At 42.2% G+C, this 21,332-nt stretch overlaps 1 protein-coding gene across 2 annotated transcripts; it reads right to left on the bottom strand.

Annotated features, from left to right (window-relative positions):
• Window positions 1-3,290: 3,290 nt before the first annotated feature.
• Window positions 3,291-18,486, bottom strand: LOC138111638 (protein mono-ADP-ribosyltransferase PARP11-like). 2 transcript variants are annotated; one of them, XM_069017764.1, is made up of 8 exons: window positions 18,210-18,486; window positions 14,892-15,020; window positions 14,673-14,793; window positions 13,376-13,451; window positions 10,102-10,174; window positions 9,884-10,014; window positions 6,126-6,277; window positions 3,291-5,700 (listed from the first exon to the last, which is right to left on the bottom strand). In XM_069017764.1, the coding sequence occupies exons 2-8, from the start codon at window positions 15,015-15,017 to the stop codon at window positions 5,387-5,389; spliced, it is 993 nt and encodes a 330-aa protein (XP_068873865.1). In that variant the 5' UTR covers window positions 15,018-15,020; window positions 18,210-18,486; the 3' UTR covers window positions 3,291-5,386. The 2 variants fall into 2 exon arrangements, with proteins under 2 accessions (XP_068873865.1, XP_068873876.1); XM_069017775.1 differs by lacking the exon at window positions 18,210-18,486 and adding an exon at window positions 18,096-18,200.
• Between the last annotated feature and the right edge of the window lie 2,846 nt (window positions 18,487-21,332).

Raw genomic sequence — 21,332 nt, 5'->3', positions numbered from 1 at the left:
AAATTAGTTTTTATCAATGATCCAGATATTTCGTCTGTTTCACTTTATGGCAACACGAATGCAAGCAAAGCATGGGAACAGGAAAAGGGAGGTGAGCAGGCCATGTTGTTCCTGAAACCTGGACACGAGCCAGATGCTCACTGCCTGTATTGGTTTATATATTACATTGCTTTATGAATCCAAGGGAAGAAATTCCTGTATCAGTGGAGAAGCTGAGTGAACATAAGAAACATTTGAAGTTGTTCTTTTTGGTGTCAGTATGATTTCATTCCATTTAAATTAACTTCGGCATTTATTGAAACAGGAAATGGATGTAACTGCTCTTGGCTTCAGATGGGAAACATAATGTCATTTCCACTACCTGCCTTCCTGATTTGCACAGCCTCCAGACATGGACCCAGCAGCTTCCAAATGCGGATACATTTATCCTTTCTATTTTTCTTTCCTCCCTCTTTAATTGCAAAAAAAGTTTTTCTAGAAAGGAAAATACTGAAAAAAACCCACCTCAAAGATGTTCAAAGGCAATAGGCAAAATACAAATACAGAAATGAATGACATTTCTAGTTAATAAAGTCAATAGCTGAGAAGAGCACAGCTTCAGTTATTTCTAGCAGTGGAGTCACAATCTCTTTTGCAAAAGATTCTAAAAGTAGTATCAGTAAATTAATCTTCAAATGTCTGCAAATAAGTGTGCAAACAGCCAGAACCACCCAGTTTGCCATCCTCAACATGACAGCAGTATCAAACTCTAAACAGCTCAAAGCACACAAGGAAGAGAAACTCATCTTATGGTATTCCATGGAACTGATTACTTGAATGGGTCCTTTCCCCATACTTATACTCTCTATTACACTGCAATTTTTTTTTCTTTTGCTTATTGCACCACACACCAAACACCCTCCTATTTCTGTACATTCAAGTGAACCCTTTCCAATTAATACACTCAAAAGAACATGCAGCTTTCCAGGCTTGGTGTTGTTCAACTTGCCTATCTTTTGTCTATTCATTACCATAGGAATGAAATGTGACCTCTCCAACTAAATCCCCAAGTTAGGACAAATGTGGGACCAAAACTGCTGAACATGTTTTGTGGCACAATTATCTGTACGAGTATGTGGAAGGAGAGTGATTACTTCTCTACTACCTTTTCTGACACAACAGGAACAACAAGAAAAGGAGGAAGCCAAGAACAAGAAAATATGGGGATAAACCTGGCTGACATGATAAGGGAAGTAGTAATGAGAACCAAACCTGGTCAGTCATATTAATTGATAAAGGCATGTAAGAGTGTATGAAAGTTTATTTCAGCCTGGACTTTGGAAATGGTATTGGGGGATCAGATTGGGAGGGGTGCAGGAATCAATGCACACACCCATAGGGTGGGGGATTAACAGGGGAAGGCAGAGTCGAGGCGAACAAAGGGGCTTAACAAGGAGGGGTGTAAGAGAGGCCAGTTGGCTTTGAAATGGGGCTGGTCAGTACAATTGTCTGGCCAAGCCTTGTGCCTGCCCAGTGCAGTCTGGCCTTGCTTCTTCTGTCTTATGAAATCTTTCCTTAGGCATCTGTGTATGCTCATTCTGTGTCCCCTGGGAACACACTGCAGGGACTCTGTGCCAGCTGTTGTCAAGCCTCTGTGTGCATGTGGGGAATTTAGTGCCACCTCCTGGGGTCAGACCTGGGGGGTGGGTGCCCGTGGCCTGTGGTACCAGTGACTGGAGTGAGTGGGGTTTCCATGCGAGCTACTGGAGCCAGCAGGGGGATTGAATGTGCAGCCACTGGGGCAGGAACAGCATCAGTTCCCCAGAACAGCTGTTGGGAGGACACGAGTGAGGTGAGCAGGGAGTTCAGCGTGGGACCATGGTCAGTGCCTGTGTGCCTGGTGCCAGCTGTGGTGAGGGCAGAGTCTGCGCCTCCCACAGTGTCGGTGGGCCTGGGCATGTGCATGTTCACCAAGAAACTCTAAGCTGGATCACCCAGAGATTTGGAAAGCCTAACACCTAGGCCAGGATCCCCCAGTCCATTTGCTATGAAATACACACATTTTGCAAAAAATTCAGTTGACTAGTGTGGCTTGCTCACAGAGGGCTTTTCTATAAAGAAGTCATCTGTCTCAGTTAAACAAACAAAACAAAACAAAAAAAAAAGCAGCCAAGCAACCACATTCTTATTTTGCTTGCTCAAAGATTATGCCTCTAAACTTCACCACTAATTCTGCAAGTTTCTGGCAGCAGAGAAAAGTAAGAGAAGTTTGGGAGAAGCAAATACATTACAAAGTATTCCATCTGTTGTGAAGACTAGAGGGCTATACTGGAGCAGCCCTACACAGTTTTGCAAGTCTACTGTTTTGGAAGTGCCTAAAAATAGTTACAGCACTGATGGACATTCAGGCCACAGGAACTTTAAGACTGACATGTGCTCATCTTCCTGAAAGTAATTTCCACTATGTAGACTGCACAGACTCACTTGAGCATTCCTGCTATGATCTTCTGTGCTGATAAAGGTTTAAAAAGGGTAAGAGTTGTCCTCAAGCCACCAGCTGAACTGCCATCCAACGTACTCCTGAAATTTAAGTTTCTAACTCCAGCCAGCACATTACATATCTCACATCTAGCCTGGATAGGAGTGTGCTGGGACATCTATTAAAAAATAGAGCTGTATCCATTTTTTTTCTTCAGCTTCTAACTTAAAAATGAGAGTTTGTGCAAACTGACCCTGTAAATGAACTGGAATGCAGACACTGTCCCAAACTGCTCTGGATGAAATGACATCTGCTCAGCAATAATTGAAGCACACACCCATTGTAAAAAACAAAGCTGGTCCTGGAGGCCAGTATGAGCTGATCTTATTTTTCTATGTCATCCTGAAGTGCTGTGCTCATATAAAAACATTCTGCCACAAGAATGTTTTAGTAAGAAAGCTTTACCTCAGATCAAGACGCGTAAGAGAATGCCATGCTCTCTTGCACAGGTGTAAAACCAAAATGGAGAACAAAGTTTCACTACATGAAACAGTAACAGAAAGCAGCAGGGTTCCTTCCCCAGAATCACACCAAGATCCCTTCTCTTTTCTTTAACACTCTACAGGCCAAGAAATTATTTTCCTCCCTTTCTTTCTCACTGTTCCTTTTATTAAGTCCAACTATTTCCTGTATTGGCTACTTGTACAGTTCTGGACTTTGCTTGCAATAATAATCGCTCTCCTCCTGTCAGAAAAAGGACGGTTATTTTACAGACATCTTCAATAACAAAATTCATCAGCACAAAAACAGACACCAAAAAGCAGAACATGTGTAACATTGAAAGAAGAGGTAAAACTTCAATTGTGCAGTAAGATTAAGATTGTGCCATTCAATTCGAATTAAGCAACAAACAAGACACCACGACACAAACAATAGGAAAAGTCTCTGAGATCAGTAAAGATTATGGTACTTTGTGTCCATGAGATGCTAAAAAAGAAACTTCCGTTTTCTTAACTAAAAAGGTCTGTTCAGACCTCAGAAGAAAAAAAAAGACCAAATCAAAGGAACAACAGCACATGTATTTGTTAGTTTCACAAAATGTATGCTCTGTAGAATACTGTGTAAAAATAAAAGGGAGTCAGTAATACACAAATTCCCTGCGTGATTTGCTATTATTTCATACAATGGGGGGAACAAAGTGCCTTTTGCAGAGCTAGTGTAGTAGTGAATCAAACACAAATCACACCTACAAGAGTAGAACCTAGAGTTCCCAAGCGGAATCAGAAATCATACTTCCTAAAATAAAGGAAAATGCATTTTAGCCCTAAATGGTTTAGGGACAGGAAAATTGCCATGAAATTACAAACAGAAACAGATACACAACTTGTGCAAGATCCACTGACAGGCAATGGTAACAGCACTCAGGAGAAGAGGAGATATTTGTGTCCTCAGTTATGATGCCAGATATGTTGTCATGTTCTGCTTCCAGTTCCACCGGTTTAGTATGACTTTGAGCAGACCTGGCCATGCTAGCAGCTGCAGTGCCTTTTAAATAAAATACATTTTAAACATAGCCTTTGATCCAAAAAGTCCATTAACAATTCTATAACAAACCAACACAGATCATTCTACATCTGCCACAATTATATACTGTTTCTACAGGGACTTGTTACTGCCCGTAGCCAAAGAAAAAGCCTGGAAAGGTTTCAGCTTTGACTTTGTCCGTTAGTGCTACTTAGGTCATTTAACAAAGAACACTAGAGACACAAATTCCATACCAAATCATTTAACACGTCAGTACATTTCACTGTAACAGCTCCTTCCTCAGCCTCTTCATGTGTTTAGGTACTCAGGTTTGTTCTTTACCCAAATATTGTCCCTTTTGCTCTTTCTACATGTGAAAAATACTCTTTAACTTTATAAGCATACCAGTTACGAAAACCCGGTCTACACAATTGTTACGGAAAGCTTTCTATTACAGTCTTTAAAAACTAAAGGATGACATCTTTTGAAATCTTCATTGTTATTTTAACTGTATTTTTTCCAGTTAAGTTAATCTAAACATTGTCTTCAGTAACAGCATGTACATGAGCACTGAGTGCATCTTAAACTCTGACCAGACAGGAATCACAGCAGCACATGAATACTGTAACAAGATGGCAAAAATTCCATAGGAGAACTGAGAAAGGTGTATGGCACTGCTGATACCCAACAGTGAGCCCAACAGTTACATACCAAATAACTAACAACCACAAGTTTATGGGCCTCATTTCCATCAAAACCAACAGTCAAATCCTAGTGCAAGGGTTTTGTAATCTTTCCAGTATATAATTGAAGCTTACAGTAAAATGTACATAAAGTTAAACCTAACAGCTTTGTTGAACTTTATCTGGAGGAAGCTGATGAAGGAGCTGTAAATTCGGGTTTTTTTAGGTTTAGAATCCAAACTAAGAGAACTCCAAACAAAGCAACATGTACTACAGAACATAGACACACACACACATAGCCATGTCCCCTGGGGTTTCGCTGTTGTTGTTCTTACTTTATGTTTTATAGGCAATCTTTATAAAAGATTAGTTTCATCATATGCATACTATATTAGAGGCATATTTCTACCACTTCTAATATACTTTAGAAAATCAGAACATAAATCTTGCCTTTGAAAACTTACCAATGCTCAATGTATTTAAGGCTCACCAAGCAACTTCAGATTTGTAATAGTCTCTACATTTGAAAAATGCATTAGTAAAGTTTACACATTTTTAAAAACAGTTCACCAGTCTCTCTTAAATATTTAATAGCTTCCCTCCTCCATAAATTTATGCCAGCTTTTCTTTCACCTCTCTTTCATGCATCATGTTTCTATGTTGTTGTCTTTACAAAAGGAACAAAAGTATCAAAAAAGCACAAACAATACTCAGTTCAAACTTAACAAAATTCTATTAAGTACTCAGGGTAGATTTGGTTGGCATCGAAGATGACAAAGATCTTTGGGTTCCAGGTATTATCCACACAGCTGTCGTACAAGTTCACAAAGCTTCCATCTTTTGAAGGAGGCCTCATGTATTTTGAATCACCACCAATATAGTCACCAGTTAATACACGAGCAAGAAACATGACTTTATCTGGTCTATGCAGATGAGGCTGCAGATTCACACCATGAATCTGAAAAGTATCTCCATGCTTCATGCTCTCTTTGCAGAAGTGGCTGGAATATGATGCATCTCTTGCAAAATAGGTCCCTTTCAAATAAAAAACATAGAAAATTTGATGACATTCTTACCATGACAGCTTGACTACTAGAGCATAGCAATCAAGATGATGAAAAATGTCAGTTCTTTTATGTCCATTAACAATATTTTTTTTGTTGTTATTAGATTATGACAATATGACCAAATATTTTTAGTGTGAACATTTTAGCAGGGAGATTGTCTTGTGATCAACACCACTTTGCTGGGCATCCCTTCCCCATGCTCCCTGGTCCTACCAGCGAGTTGTGACAATTACATTCCTTACTGCATCCTTAATTACACTTGCCATAAAAGCAAAGCTGTATTAAACAGCTCTTGGGTAAACAAAAGGCATGCATCATAAAGTACACACTACAGGGAACACTTAATGTTGAGCTGCTAACACTACCACTGTTGTATGCGACAACAATACTTACCTTTTCCATACACAGCAGCATGCATCCCATTTATTCTCCAGTCAAAATTATGAATACATATTGCTTCTACAAATTCATTACTGGTGCCATGAAACAGCATCTGCTCATTAATCGTTGGGACACCTCTTTTCTTCTTCAGCTGAGCTTTTTTCCTGCAGAAAACACACAATAAATACATAAATAAGCACATAATAAATAAATAGCTGTGCAAACACACTAAATTACTACTGTGAAAGCACTGCTGAGGGTACAGACCTAACACATTTCACTTTACAAGTACCTAGATGACTCTAGTTTTTAAACATGTCATAATTCTTAAAGTACATATTTAGAAATCACACATTTCTGAATGCTGTGGAACTATTTTCCAACATAGTCTAAGATTTGGAAAAAAGGTCATCCTACACCAATTTTATCAACATTGTTCATTTGTTATTAGTTTCAGCATGGTCATTTTCTGCAGATGCATTTTTAAAAGAAAGGTAATTTTGCACATTTTCTTCCCTCCACCTATTTCAATGTCATGGTGGAAGGGATAAAAAACCTGGTAGATTATAAAGTACTATTACCTGTGTAAACCAGCAAAAACTGATCTAAGGGCTAGTTATGCTACACACCTGAAATTTCTTCCATCACCAGCCCCCTGCTGTTGGCTGCTGATCTCTGACAATATATAAATGTAGCCTGAAGTAACTTCTCTTGAAACAGGGGAATGGAACAAATTTATAGAAAAAGTAAATAATCAATTCTCAAAAGATGTTCTGTAACAGTCCTTTACTATCTTTGACCAGTTCATTTCATAAAGCTAATTTAGAATTGTCATTAATATGGAAACTATTGTAAGAGGCAAATGTGTTCTGATCACTACAGTGATGCAAATAATCATTCAAGCATTGATCAAATGTAATCTCTTATTTTATCAATGAAACAAAACACTTTTTCAAAACCATTTAAGTATAAGCAGCAATTGTTCCTCCTAAGTAGTAGAATATACCAGACACACTGGAAATCTGGATCTGCAGAATGCAGGAATGCCACAACATGACACTTTGATAATTTGGAACAGAAATCGGGGAGTCCAACTGTTCTGAAAAGCATCATTTTCGCACTTTCCACCACCAGTGACAAGCTAATCCAGTTCAACAAAATTAACTTTATCCATCATTGAGAAAATTCTCATTCAGCCAATTCACTCAATAAAAGGCAAAACCTACAGCAAGACTAAATACCCAGAGACATGCTCTCTGTACATATGTAAGCACATAAGCTTTTACTAAAAATGGTCAGCAATCTCACTGACCAACACCTTTTTTTACTTGCTGTACTCCTCCACAACTCCAAACTGAGATGCTGGACTAAAAGCATCATCCGCTTTTCAACTTTCCTACCTGGGACACTGAAATAAGTGAATTTGAAATGCTGGAATACCTATTTCTTTGTAAAATACTACCAGGCAATAATTTCTTCACCAGTGTGTGTAAGCCTGTAGCACTGCCATGTGACCCAAGGGCAGGACGCAGCATTTCACCTTATTAAACCTCATACAATCCTCAGCCCATGGATCCAGCCTGTCCAGACCCCTCTGCAGAGCCCTCCTGCCCTCCAGCAGATCAACACTCCCACCCAGCTTGGTGTCATTTGCAAACTGACTGAGGGTGCCCTTGATCCCCTCATCCAGACCACGGATAAAGATATTAAACAGGACAGGCCCCAACACTGAGCCCTGGGGGACACCACCTGTGACTGACTGGACACAACTCCATTCACCACCTCTCCCTGGGCCTGGCTGTCCAGACAGTTTTCTGCCCAGCAAACAGTGCACCTGTCCAAGCCATGAGCAGCCAGTTTCTCTAGGAGAATGTTGTGGGAAAAGTGTCGAAAGCTTTACTGAAGTCCAGGTAAAAAATAACTGCAGCCTTTCCCTCATCCACTTAGTAGGTCACCCTGTCATAGAAGGAGGCGAGGTTGGTCATCTCAAGCAGGACCTACTTTCCTAAACTTATCCTGGCTGGGCCTGACCCCTGGTTAGCCCGTACATGCTGTGTAATGGCACTCAGGATGAGCTGTTCCATGAACCCCCCTGGCACAGAGCTCAGCCTGACAGGTCTGTAGTTCTCTGGATCCTCCTTCCAATCCTTCTTGTGGATGGGCATCACGTTTGCTCACCACCAGTCAACTGGGACCTCCCCAGTGAGCCAGGACTGCTGGTAAATGGTTGAAAGTGGCTCAGTGAGTACTTCATTGGCTCCTGTGGTACACTCCAGGGGATCCCATCCATCCCTATAGACTTGTGTGGTGTAGCAGGTCACTGACCACTTCCCCTTGAATTATGAAGGCTCCAGTCTGCTCCCTGTCTCTGTCTTCCAGCTCAGGGTCTGGGTGCCCAGAGAACAATTGATCTTACTGTTAATGCCTGTTTTGCCTCACTCTTTAAGTACCTCACCCTTTGCCTCATCCTTTGTCACTGTTTTGCCCATATCCAGTAAAGGATGAAGATTCTCCATAGCCCTTCTCTTGTTCCTGATTTATTTTTAAAAACATCTTTATTGTCTTTTATGGCAGAGGCCAAATTGGGTTCTAGTTGGGCTTTGGCCCTTCTAAACTCTCTTTTTCGTCTGAATTCCAGACAAAGTTCTCTGTTCAGCCAGGATGATCTTATTCCTTGCCTGCTTGTCTTTCAGCACAAGGGGACAGCCTGCTCCAGAGCCTTTAGGATTTCCCTCTTGAAGAGCATCCAGCCTTCCTGGACACCTTTGCCCCTCATGACTGCCTCACAAGGGACCCTGTCGAACAGTCTCCTGAACAACCCAAAGTCTGATCTCTGGAAGTCCAAGGCAGCAGTTCTGCTGACCCCCTTCCTTACTCCTCCAAGAATAAAAGAAACTTAATTAAAAGTAGGATAACTCTCCTAACCATTAACATGTATGAGGAAATTCACTTCCTCACACGTTAATGATATAGCTTTAAATTAACAATAAATGACATATCTTTAAAAAAAAATCATGTAACTTACGCAAAATTTTAATATACATCTGGTTAGTTATTTCCTCACTGTTTAACTTAGTCTAGATGATTTTATTACTGCAAAACATCTTTAAACCTTCTGGTATGTACTCCTTCCTATAAGATACACAAATAACATTTGTCATGTACAATTGCTTGACCGACACCACAAAATAAGTGGACACCAAATCGGGCACTTCCTACTTCTTCCAGGCCAGCACAATATGAAGAGGGAAAAGCCAAGAACTTTGAACAAGGTTTTGTAGCACATTAAACTTAAAAGAAATTGCATGAATATGTGTTAATTCAACACTTAATTCCGTCCTACACTTCATAAAGTTAAAAAATCCAACAAGACAGAAATATTCACTTGCTTTATTCAGTAAAAATTAAAATAATACAAACCTCTCAAGGAATCATTTTACAAAAAGCTAATTTTTGTTCTCTTTACTTCACTGTAAGGATCATGGGCATCTACCACATGGATATTCTGAACATTTTTAACACATTATCTGTGCTACAGCTTTATCTAATGCATTTCTACAAGTATTACATTTCTGTACCTATAGAAGCTACAGAGTCTTGAAAATTAAACTTTGAATAGAGAGAAATGACAAATAAGAAAAATTTTAAATGTTAAAAAGTAACAAAAATTTTCATTAATAATAAAAACAATTAAACATATTTCTGCTGCATGACTTAAAACTTTTCTCCATAAACAGTCCTAAAACTGTTGGTTTTAGAAATAATCTCACCTGCAAAAAAACTCCCACAAGTCTAGATTTTGTATTCTCTTAATTCTTTTAATTCGGTGGCTATCCATTGTTTTTCCAAAGAGACTAGAAACTTCATTATATTCATTTGTTTTCTTTTGCAAAGGAATAAGCTGGAAAAAAAGAGGTTAGTACGATTTCAATTCAATGCATTATTTCATTGTCACATGTTTTTGACCAATTTGTATATCAACTCTTACCTGGTATGGCTCCTCAGTATTTACATTCTCCCAGTGTGAAGGCATAGGGATAGCCTCATTTTCACAGATGAAACTTCAAACAAAAAAGGTAAAAACACATCACTTCAAAGACATGAGGCATTTTCTTCCTGTCAAACTCCTGCTCCAAACAACACAGTAGGCAAAAAAAGCAAACCCTCATGAAGTGTATACAGAGCTACTAAAGAGTGATTTAAGCATATGCACTACATACATAAGCTCTTCAGAATTAAAACTGGGACTAAAAGAAATCTCCTGAAAGTTAAGAATGTCATCACACAGAAATAAGAGTACTGAATGCAATTATTCAAAAAACAAAGTAAATTGCCACATCATTGTATGCACTATTTAGCAAATTTATGTCAGGGTCCCTCCCCCTGCCATGTCGTCCTGGGAGAGGGGCCCTGGGGGGAGGCACGGGGTTTCCCTGCCCCTGGTCAGCCTCGTTCCCCATTGATTGTTTTGTGTTCCCCTGCGTGGGCAAGGACCCTCGGGTCCCGTGATTGAGCAGTTCCTTGGCAGAGCCCCGGCCATGCGGCTGGGGAAATAAACATCTCTGAAACATCTGTCAAGAATACGTCCATATCTATTTCTTTTCTACGGGCCTCCTTGTCTGATAGGCGTGTTGCAGTATCCGCACTGTAACAAATGGTAGAGAATGCGAGCAGAACAATCCCTGATCCCTACAGTGACTGATTTGTGAGTAAACTCTAGAAACTCTGGATTTCTCTTCTTGTTTTTGTTTTGCTATTCCATCTCTAAATTATGGAGGAACTGTGGAAAGACTCTTGGCTCTTAGAGCTGCATATGGACATTTTTCTTAAAGTTGAAAAGATTCTTGAACAACGATTTGTAAATTTTAGCTTGATTCAAGCTCAAAAGGAACTGAAACATTTCCTTTCGTGGTTGTTTAAAAACTTTTTCTACGTTTCTTGGCATTTAATTCTTACCAAAGACTTTTGGAAGACCGTTTGGACACAGTTAATTTCTGAGTCAAAATATATGCCAATGGAAGAGTATTTTTGTGAATATTATTTAATTACCGAGACTGTTGAGCAATGCCAGCTGTGTCCTGGTGAAGGGAAGCCTGGCTCAGGGACTGTGCGACCCCGGCCACGTGCACCGAGCGCTCTGCGAGCAGCAGCGAGGCAGTTCCCATGTGCAGGTGGAGCAGCGCGAGCCACAGTGTTGGTGGCGAAGCGAGGCGCGGCAGGAGCGGCGGGACCTGGCGGTGCCTGCCCAGCCCCGCGCAGCGCGTGGTGGAGCGAGCCCTGTGAACGCCCGACCGAGAGGGGCGGCACGCGGGCAGTGGCCGGCGGCGGAGCGGAGCCGCGCCCAGCCGGAACACGCGCTGGAGCGGGGCACGGGGGGGTCATCGCTCGGGGGCCTGGCCAAGACGTGGGCCCGGCCCCAGGCAGCAGCAGCACAGCTGAGAGCAGAAGCGGCAGCGCGCGGGGAGCTGAGCAGCCCGACCCACGTGGCCCCGAATGCGACCCCGGGAAGAGCACACAGGCACAAGCAGCCCCAGCAACCCTGCCAATTCCAACATGGGAGCGAGCAAAAGCGAAAGAGAAAGCAAAAACTCAGCAAGACAGAAAACAGCAGCCACTTGGAAAAAGGAAAAAATCACCGTAGCTAAGGTTTTAGGAATAGTAAAATGGTACAATGTTAAACAAAATTACGCTTTTATAACAAGATGTGACAACCAAGAAGACATATTCGTTCATAGAACTGCTATTAAAAAGAATAACCCTGAAAAATGCATCCCAAGGTTGAGAGATGGAGAGGTGGTGGAGCTCAAAATTGTACAAGGTAGAAAAGGGTTAGAAGCAGCAGAGGTCACTGGGCCTGACTGTTTCTGTAAAAGGCAGTATATATGCTAAAAATCGTAGTCATGTTAGACAATATCTCCATTATAAGCCCCCCCCTACAGTCTCCCTTTCCTAATCCCACCTTTCCCTTTTATCCTATATCCTATTACCGCCAGTGTATTCCCAATCCGTTTTTTCACCCATGGTTTCCCTCACAAAACCATGCCTTTGCCAATTGTTTCCCCAAAAATCCCTTTCCAATGCTGAGTGGGGGATGAAGAGGGGGAGGAAAGAAATTAACTATTTTTGTTTAGTGTTCCAACAGGTACAAATAGAAGAAACCCTCTCCTGCCTCAGTTTCCCCACAAAGCATGCCCGGAGAGTCCTGTCTCCCTTCTGTCAGCCTTAAGATGTTCCAGAGAATCTGTTTGGACATTTAAAGACTCAGGAGGGTGGCTTACTTTGGCTTATTTATCTCATGTTTATCCAGTTGTTTTCAATGTTAAGTTTTAAATCTCTTTTTGTTAAAAATAAACGGGTGAAATGTTGGGACCCTCCCCCTGCCATGTGGTCCTGGGAGAGGGGCCCTGGAGGGGAGGCACGGGGTTTCCCTGCCCCTGGTCAGCCTCGTTCCCCATTGGTTGTTTTGTGTTCCCCTGCGCGGGCAATGACCCTCGGTCCTGTGATTGCCTCAGTTCCTCAGCAGAGCCCCGGCCATGCGGCTGGAGAAATAAACATCTCTGAAACATCTATCAAGAATCGGTCCATATCTATTTCTTTCCACGGGCCTCATTGTCTGATACATCGTGTTGCAGTATCCACACTGTAACAAATATCTACAGAAAAAAATGTTGACACTTCAAAAAAACAGGTAAAGTTAGTGTAAATAGATTGCTACTACATTTCTTATGACAAATGACAAATTTCTTTTTGAATGTATAACCACACTACAATTCAGATCTAAAATTTTTCTCAGAAACTATTTGGGGAAAAAACTCCAGATATCTCATGTACTAAATTTCACCTGTGGCAGTAACACTGCATAGCTCAGTTTATTGTTTGCTGAATACCAGATTTATTTAAGCACAGCTTTACATCTAATGACAGATCAAATGGCAAGAAGCTGACAATCTAAAGCCATTAGACTCATAAAAGACAATTTTTTAAACTCCTAGTCATCTTAGAGCAAATGAGTAAAGAAATATAACTCAATCTTTTTTTACTGTTACAATAATACTTCTAAATAATTTATGAAGTCAATGGATCAAACTATTCCATTTTTTGGTGCTGCTTCCCTGCAGCAATTTTGATTCTACAGGTATTCAGAGCAAGTGACTCCAAAAGCAAATAAATATAAACAATAAAGATAAAACATTTTTGTTTCATTTTACTTAGAAGAATCAGGAATAAAATAAAAATAAGGAGTCTTCCTCTTATTTCCTTACCTGAATGAATTGATTGCAAAGGGAGCTCGCTTTATTGGACGCTGCTTAAGGGTAGTTAGGTTGATTTGTTTCATCACTGAGCATAAAACAAGAATTAGGATGAAAGTTTTGGGAATTCATCTACAGCATATGAAACATTTAAGTGTCATTTTTTAAAACAATGTTGCTACACCCTGAGTTACTTGACAGGAATTCCTATTTCAGCAAGTAACAAATCAGCATTTTCAATAAATGTTTCTAAATGCACTGTCATTTATATGAGTTGGCAAAATGTCCAAATATTACAGACACAAAACATTTATTTTTAAAATATTCATCCAATATTCAGCCCCACTAAATCACAGGCAAAACTTTCACTGACTTTAATGGGATGACAAAGAATACACTATCCTTAATGTAAGACATCGTGACCTACAGACAGTAACATAAAAATTGTTCTTCAACATTTGCTTGTAGTGTATTTATTCTGGATGCAAAACGTAGTTTTTTATAAACAGACATGTCAACACAAGTAAGCATAAAACTCCTTGTATTGTTAGATATGACTTTACTGCCAGTATATTGCTGTTTTACTCAGCCCCCACTTTCTGTATTTGAAATATTTGAAATTTGAATACATATACTGGAATATGCATTTATTTCCTTCATTTCCTATATTTAAGCATACAGCTGTTTAGTAATTTAATCAGAAAATAAACAATCTATGAATGGAAAAACAAACAAAAAAATTATTAAAACACACCTTTGAGCAAAGAACAGATTACATTTATAATTAGCTACATACATTAGAAACCTGTAATATTCTGTAATTTACAAGAACAGCATAAATGAGATCTTTCCAATCTACTAGGAAATCCTTTTGCCTATCTCCTTGTTATTCTGAGAACAGAACTGGCTTCAACTACCTGCTGAATTATTAAATCACTTTGAAGCCAGTATTTTGCAGGAAGCCTCCTTCACAGCAATGTTTCTTACGCAGACTGAATGGAAGGGGTTTTCCAAGCTTACTGGCGTTGCACATTAATAAAAAAAGGTTCAAACTTCCCAGTTCAATAGATGTATCCTATGTGCCACTGCAGCTGAAGCAAGCAGGATATGCTACTTTATTAATAAACTACACAAAAGAATGTAACAGGGCAGCTGTTTCTAAAAACTCCTATGTACCTTCCAGTACAAAAGACATTCTCAATCATGTTTTCGCACCAGATATGAGGATAATAACCTGCTGAATGAACAAATGTACTGGTGTATCTGAGACCTTCCATTACTTAAATTTACTCTTTGGAAAGACACATACCTGAAAAGTCCAGTGTGTAGTTAAACTTTGCAGTGGTAAAGGATAGAGATCCATGAGGGTCTGTTCGGAAACTCCTTTCAATATCTTCACTGCTAATAGAGCAGTGACTGTTTGAGTCAGTCTTCAAAATAAAAGAAAGAGCACATTTAGACAAACTCAGCAATAAGCAATTTGATGTATGGAATCCATCAGAGCCAATATAACTTCATAGGTATTTACCTGAAACATATGCCATTTACCACACTCGGCCAAATAAAACCAGCCCCACTGGGTATCAGAGGTATCCATCTCTTCAACTGAACTTTCCATCTTTGCAAACACATCTTCTGATGGTCCTTGAAGCATTTCCTGAAATATTCACACAATACCAAAAAAAAGTTTAGAGAAATTTATAAAAAAAACACAATAAGATGCATTTCCAATAACTACCAAAAAAAAAAAATCCTATCAGGCTGAGGACAGATCTGTTCTTTCTCTTCCAGAGAAAAATTCTCAATTTGCTACTTATCCAGTATTATTCCTTAAGTTAGTTAAACATTTTCAAAATTCTCTTAATTGTCTGTAAAGTGTGACAGTAAAAGTATGAGCTATAGGCTTTATGTGATCAAAGAGAGGTGCTAAATTTCATATTGATGGTTGTAGGATCAAGGCCACTCAGAAATATACAACAGGCTCTTCATTCATACTTCTCAGGAATGAGGTGTTGGGGTTACATCCAAAAGCTTGATGGAAACATCCACTAGGTACTCACCAGCAGTGAACAAATCAGACTGGAAATCAAAATTTGTAAGACAAAAAACTAAAACTAAGACAAAGAATACAGTTATTTAACTGTGCAAGACCCCAGTACATTATTCCTTCACGCTGCATGAAGAATTTTCCCCCCAATGCACCCACCTAAAAATGACACAGTAAAATTCCTGGTACTCTGTACTTGTATTTACAGAGAAGGTTCACACCAAAAGCCAGAGTGGCTCCCACAGAAGCAATGACTACCACACTTGGGGTTCTGAGGGATGGAACAAAAAGAACTGAGGAAAGGATATAGCAGAGGTCTACAAAATCATGACAAAACCAAATAGGGAATAAAGAATCACATGTTCTTCTGACATACAGAGGAGACGCCTATCGAAGGTTGCACACGTCAAGTTCAAAGTAAGTGAAAGAAAAACTTCATGAACCAGATGGCAACCTATGGAATTTCTTTTCATGGTACGGTGTGGATGCTGCAAATTTATGGCAGTTCAAAAAGCAGCTAGACAAGTTCAAGCCTACCAAAAGCTATGCCAGACTACCTTTAGAAGAACAGTCCCTGCCAGATTTCAGCTCATTCTTCATTCGTCAATAAAATCCTGAAAACTCTGAAAGTGCTTACCTCTACTTGCATGTACTTCCTAACGTGTCAACTTTCTGCAATAATCTCCCCAAGCAAAAATTCTAAGTTTCAGGGAATCTTTCAGAGAAAGAAGCTTGCCTCACTCCCAGAAAAGGTCAACAATTCATCCACTCTAACTGTTTAAGCAAAACACTTTGGCATTCTTCCCAAATATGTCCTCAAGTTCACTTTTTCTTCCAAGAAGTGAAACAACACCCTCCAGCACAAGTCAAACAATGTGCAGTTAGTATCCTGGAGGCTTCAGTTGTTTCCTGGTCACTTCAACCCAGAAAAAAGAGAGACCTGAAGAAGACAAATACTGGCGACTAAAAGTAGGCATCCCTGTTTTGGCCAGTGTCACTGGGGCAGCAGTTCAGAGCAGGAGGCACTTCTAGCACTACCCTTCACCCCCCATTTTTCCCAAGCTAGCCTGCTGGAATTGTTTGAAAAAAAAAAATCTGAGAAAGCTTTGTGGTAATAGCTAGAGGCTGTATTCTAATCATCAAAAGTTCCAAGGGGTTACAAAAATCTAGATGCTTAGAGATCAGGGGAATCACAAGCGGATCTCCAAAACATCATCAAATTGCAGAATCTGAGGGCAAACCTTCTTCAGTGAAAATGGAAGCCTACCCAAGGCTACATACATGGATTGCTGCCTCAAGTTCAAGCAGCACTACACAAAAGGTGCATCAGCTGCACAGAAAAAGTATTTTGAAAGAGATAAGAAAACCATTCTCTACTTCACAGAGCATCTGTCAGTGTCTCTTCTATTACCCACAGCAAGCAGCCACAAAGCCTCCATTCACTTGGTATGATGGCCAACATCTTTTGATGAAAATCTTTCCCCTTCAGCTTGATTCTTCCTCTCGGATAAGTATTTGGCTATGTTCTATCCTACTGAGAGCAGGCAGAGGTAATCTGCCCTTCTTTAAAGCTGAGGAAAGCAATTCAGGCTTTTCTTGGTAATGTTTTGTTTCCTCATGTTTCCACTAAAATGGTCAGAACTCAGCTCCCTCCCAGTGTCAGTTCAGGGCCTTGACTCTGATCAATCAAATCAATGACACCTTTTGAACAAGAGGACACGCCTTCACAAGCAGAGAAGGCATGATTATCTGTGCCTGTCAACACTCTCAGAGTCCTCCAGGCGCAACTCAGCCTCCAGAATAAACCATTTAGTAAGGAGATAGTTATTCCCATGCTTTCAGAAATCTTACATTCAATCCACATATATTCCCCTAGTCACAAAGTCTAGAGTAAGCAGGTAGATTTCAGGATACTTTAGAAATGTGGAGGAAAGACCTTAAGGCATGAACATCTAAAGCCATAAAAACAAGAGAGCTGTTATCAAAGGTGACACAAATCCAAAATGTTTGAAGGAATTACTGATTAATTCAAAAAATCAAATGCACACCATTTATAAGCATCAGGTAGCATTTTGAGAAGGCTCCCAACCCCCATTATTAGCACTGTTTCTACTGGTCTGGGAGTTACCAGAAGAGCTCAGATTAAATTAGTTTCTCAGGAAAAACATCCTCCTAAACAGGAAAAGCACTTCTTGTGCGCTGTGACTGAATGGCTTTACTAGTACTGGCAATGCACTTCCTCTTTTTTCCAGAAGTACTTTGTGTTCGACTGATAGACATGCTTTACAGTGTGTAGAGTCACAGAATGCTTTGGGTTAAAAGAGAACTTTAAGACAATCTGGTTCCAATCCCCCTGCCATGAGCAGGGACACCTTCCATTAGACCAGTATGCTCCAAGTCCCGTCCAACCTGGCCTTGAACACTCCCAGGGACGGGGCATCCACAGCTTCTCTGGGCAACCTGTGCCAGGGTCTCACCACCCGCATGATAAAAACCACAGCAGCATCCCAATGGGCTACTCTGCGGACCCCGCGCTGTCTGCTTCACTTGGCACATCGTGCTTTATTGCCAAAGGCTCTACCTACAAACATCGACTTGGCACAGAACCCTGCTGAGAACACAGGCAGTGCTAAGGGGATCTCTGGCTCTTCCTTAGAGAACAGGACACCTGATTAGGAGACTTGCCTGAGGTGAGCCCGCAGGGCCCGGGAGGTGAGGCGAGGAGAAGGAACAGCATTAGCAGGAGTACGGGATACACGGTGAAATGACAATGCCCTTCCCACCTGCGCCCCCACGCACCCGCTCCGTGCAGCCGGGGGCCACCGTCGCGATCACACCCGTAACCGAACCCTCCAGAGCGGAATCCACTGGCGCTCAAGGGCACGGCCCGGCGACCGATCCGAGCACAGAACCACTACTCCTCCATCGGGACCGCAGGCCGCTCCTACACGTACAGTGGCCGACGCCTCCCACCCCCGTGCCCAACCTGGCAGCGCGCTGTGCGGCGGGGCGGGGCGGGCAGCGGCCTGCGGGGCGCGGCGCGGGGCTCGGCGCGGGGCTCGGCGCGGGGGCGGCGGCCGTTCCGCCCCGCCCGCACTCACCGCACGGGCCGCGCGCACCGGGCGCGCTCCCCACAGGCCGGGCGCGCGGCGCGGGCCGGGCGCGCGGGGCCCGCTCCGCTCCCGGCGCTTCCGTTACCGGCGGCCGCGGAGGGCGGGGCCAGCGCCGCGGCGGCCCCGCCCATTGGCCCGACGGGGGCGGGCATGCAAATGACGCGGGGGCGGGGCGGGGGCGGGGCCGCGGCCGTGGGGCGGGCCAGGGCCAGGGCCAGGGCCAGGGCCAGGGCCAGGGCCAGGGCCAGGGCCAGGGCCAGGGCCAGGGCCAGGGCCAGGGCCCGGAGGTGCTGTGGCACCTGTGCCACCGTGTCAGCACCGGTACCGGCCCAGTCCCAATCCCAGCACCACTTCCAGCACCAGTCCCAGTGCCAAAAAGAGTCCAAACACCTGCTCTAGTATCAATACCAGTACTAGGCCCACTTCCAGTATCAACACCACTGCCTGTGCCTGTCCCAGTACCAGCACCACTCTCAGTTCCAAAACCGGTCCAAGAACCTGTATCAGTACAAATACTGGGCCCAGTGACAGTATCAATACCAGTTCAGTGCCAGTGCTACTTCCAGTCCCAATCCCAGTGATACACCAGTACCTGTACCAGGCCTAGTCCCAGTTCTGGCACCAGTGCCAATTCTAAAACCAGTTCCAGTACCTGTACCAGTACTAATACCAGTACCAGGCCCAGTTCCAGTTCCAATCCCAGTATTAGTGCCAGTAGCAATCCCAGTTCCAGTACCAGTACTAGTACCAGTACCAATTCCAGTTCTGGTTCTGGTACCAATACCTGTTCAGGTACCTGCCCCTGTACCTGTATGAGTGCCAGGCCCAGTTCCAGCCCCAGTATCTGTGCCAGTCACAGTTCCTGTTCCAGTCCCAGAGCCAGTACCAGTAACAGTAACAGTCCCAGTCCTAGTTCCAGTACCAGTACCGGTACCAGTCCCTTGTGGTACCAGAGCCATGACACCATGCTGGTGCCAGGCACGGCAGCAGATGTAACCATCACATTGTGCATGGTGTAGGTCACACAGAGCAAAGAGGGCAGCAGAAAGAGGCTGCTGCAAGCACTCGAGGCCCATGAGCAGCTTTATGCCCCAACTGAGGTCTGGAAGCAGCAGCAGCAGCTCTAGGACCAGTGAGTAAGAGAAGCCACAGTGCTGAGCATAGATCACCCCAGGCCTTTGATGCAGACAATCTAGGAGGGGAGCTGCTGAGTGGAGAAGCTGGCAGTGACACCTGCCACAGCACTATGCAGTCAGCCAGTGGCCTCGTAACTTCCAAAACACAGGCAGTCTTCGTACATGTGTGCAGTCATTGCAGCACATCCTGCAGTGAAGGATTTTCGTCAAGCAGCATGCCAAGAACAACACAGGTGGAGTGAAAAAGATTAATTTCTCCAGTTCTGAGGGAGTGTCAAACAGGATGTGTATCCAGATTCTGGCTGTGCTGACCTTGCCTCTGAGTACAGAGTTAGAAAAGGTTATTTATTTGAGTTAAAAAGTCAAGCAGCCTGTGATGAATCACTGGAGGTATTTCACTGGCATGAATATAATGCTTCTGGAATAAAGGAGTTTTCTGGAAGTAGAGCCATCTTTTTCAAGTATATTATTTGTATTGACACTGTTGGAAAGCACATGAAGTTTGTTGCGATGTATCCTGCCTTGCTTTATGGATCTATACAGAGGCTAGAAGCAAGGAAGGATTCTGCTACCGCCTTAGCTGCTGAATGTCTGTTGAACATCTTTTTTTTAATTGAAAAGATGCTGACAACGCTTTAAGTGTAATGTGGTCCTCGTCGAGCCATCTACTTATATTGCTATTACTGTTTGTTGTGTATTTTTAAATAAGGGTCAGGCTTTTTGCAGAATTTGTATATTTGAAGTTACAGTAGCACAATGCACAGCTTTCTATCAGCCAAAAGTTTTGAAGAGGTTTCTGCTTCTATGCCTTGAAGCATGGCATAGAGTTGATATTTTTGTTGTGTGTTTCTTCCCTTTGTTTGTATGTTTAGACTGATAATTAATAATGGAGCTTAAACCTCTCTTGACGTACAAATATCTTCATTGCAGTGAAAACATACCTGTTATGAGACTGTATTCTCAGGAAGCTACATGCTAATGCCAGACTCCTTATGGCAACAACAACATAAAAACCTTTCAAATCCAAAGATCTCTGTGGGCGTGTTATGTACTGTATGCAGACTAACAGCCTATCTGAAGGAGACATAATTGCATTTGAGTCTCATCAGCCTCTAGTTCAAGCAGTAAAAAGGCAGGAAGTAGAGAGACATGGCCACATGACTTGAGTTACAAACCCGTTGTTGCAGGGAATGGCCAAATGGAAGTGAAAGAGAGAACTCCCTGGTACTTCCTGGTACATAAATTGTAGGATCATAGAAAGATTTAGGTTTGAAAGGACTGATGATGTTCTTTAATCTACTCCTCACCAAAGCAGGCCTACTTTAAAAGCTAGGTTAGGTTGCTCAATTCCTCATTCAAACTTTTTTTTCTCTCCAGGCATGTCTGCTGAACGGTTTTCAAGGGAAGAAGTTTTTGTCCTTCTGTCCATCCAGAATTTCATGTGTTGCAACTTGTGCAGTGTTGCAATTTGTGCACATTGACTCTTTCCTTTCCTCACCCTGTGAGGTGAGCTCCCTCAGTCTTCCTTGCAATGCCTTTCCCTGGGTAAGAAAATGACAGGCACAGTGTCTCCAAGCTGCTAAAAACCAGCTGAAGTAGAGGGAAATTACAGTCAATTACCTGAGGATAGTGCTTCTTTAATTGGATCAGACAGGGGATTAAAAGAGAATTCA

Source organism: Aphelocoma coerulescens, chromosome 1, assembly GCF_041296385.1.
Source record: "Aphelocoma coerulescens isolate FSJ_1873_10779 chromosome 1, UR_Acoe_1.0, whole genome shotgun sequence".
Taxonomy (NCBI): domain Eukaryota; kingdom Metazoa; phylum Chordata; class Aves; order Passeriformes; family Corvidae; genus Aphelocoma; species Aphelocoma coerulescens.
Note: the sequence above shows the minus strand (reverse complement) of the source record. Positions and strands in the feature narration are given on the sequence as shown.

What these genes read in the sequence shown, in the direction of transcription:
- LOC138111638 (XM_069017764.1), bottom strand. Translation starts at nt 15,017, where the DNA reads ATGCTTCAAGGACCATCAGAAGATGTGTTTGCAAAGATGGAAAGTTCA. An exon ending in GTAAATGGCATATGTTTCAG is followed by an intron (nt 14,794 to 14,891) that starts GTAAATACCTAT and finishes TTTATTTTGAAG; the next exon opens with ACTGACTCAAACAGTCACTG. An exon ending in TTTGCAATCAATTCATTCAG is followed by an intron (nt 10,175 to 13,375) that starts GTAAGGAAATAA and finishes TTTTGTTTGAAG; the next exon opens with TTTCATCTGTGAAAATGAGG.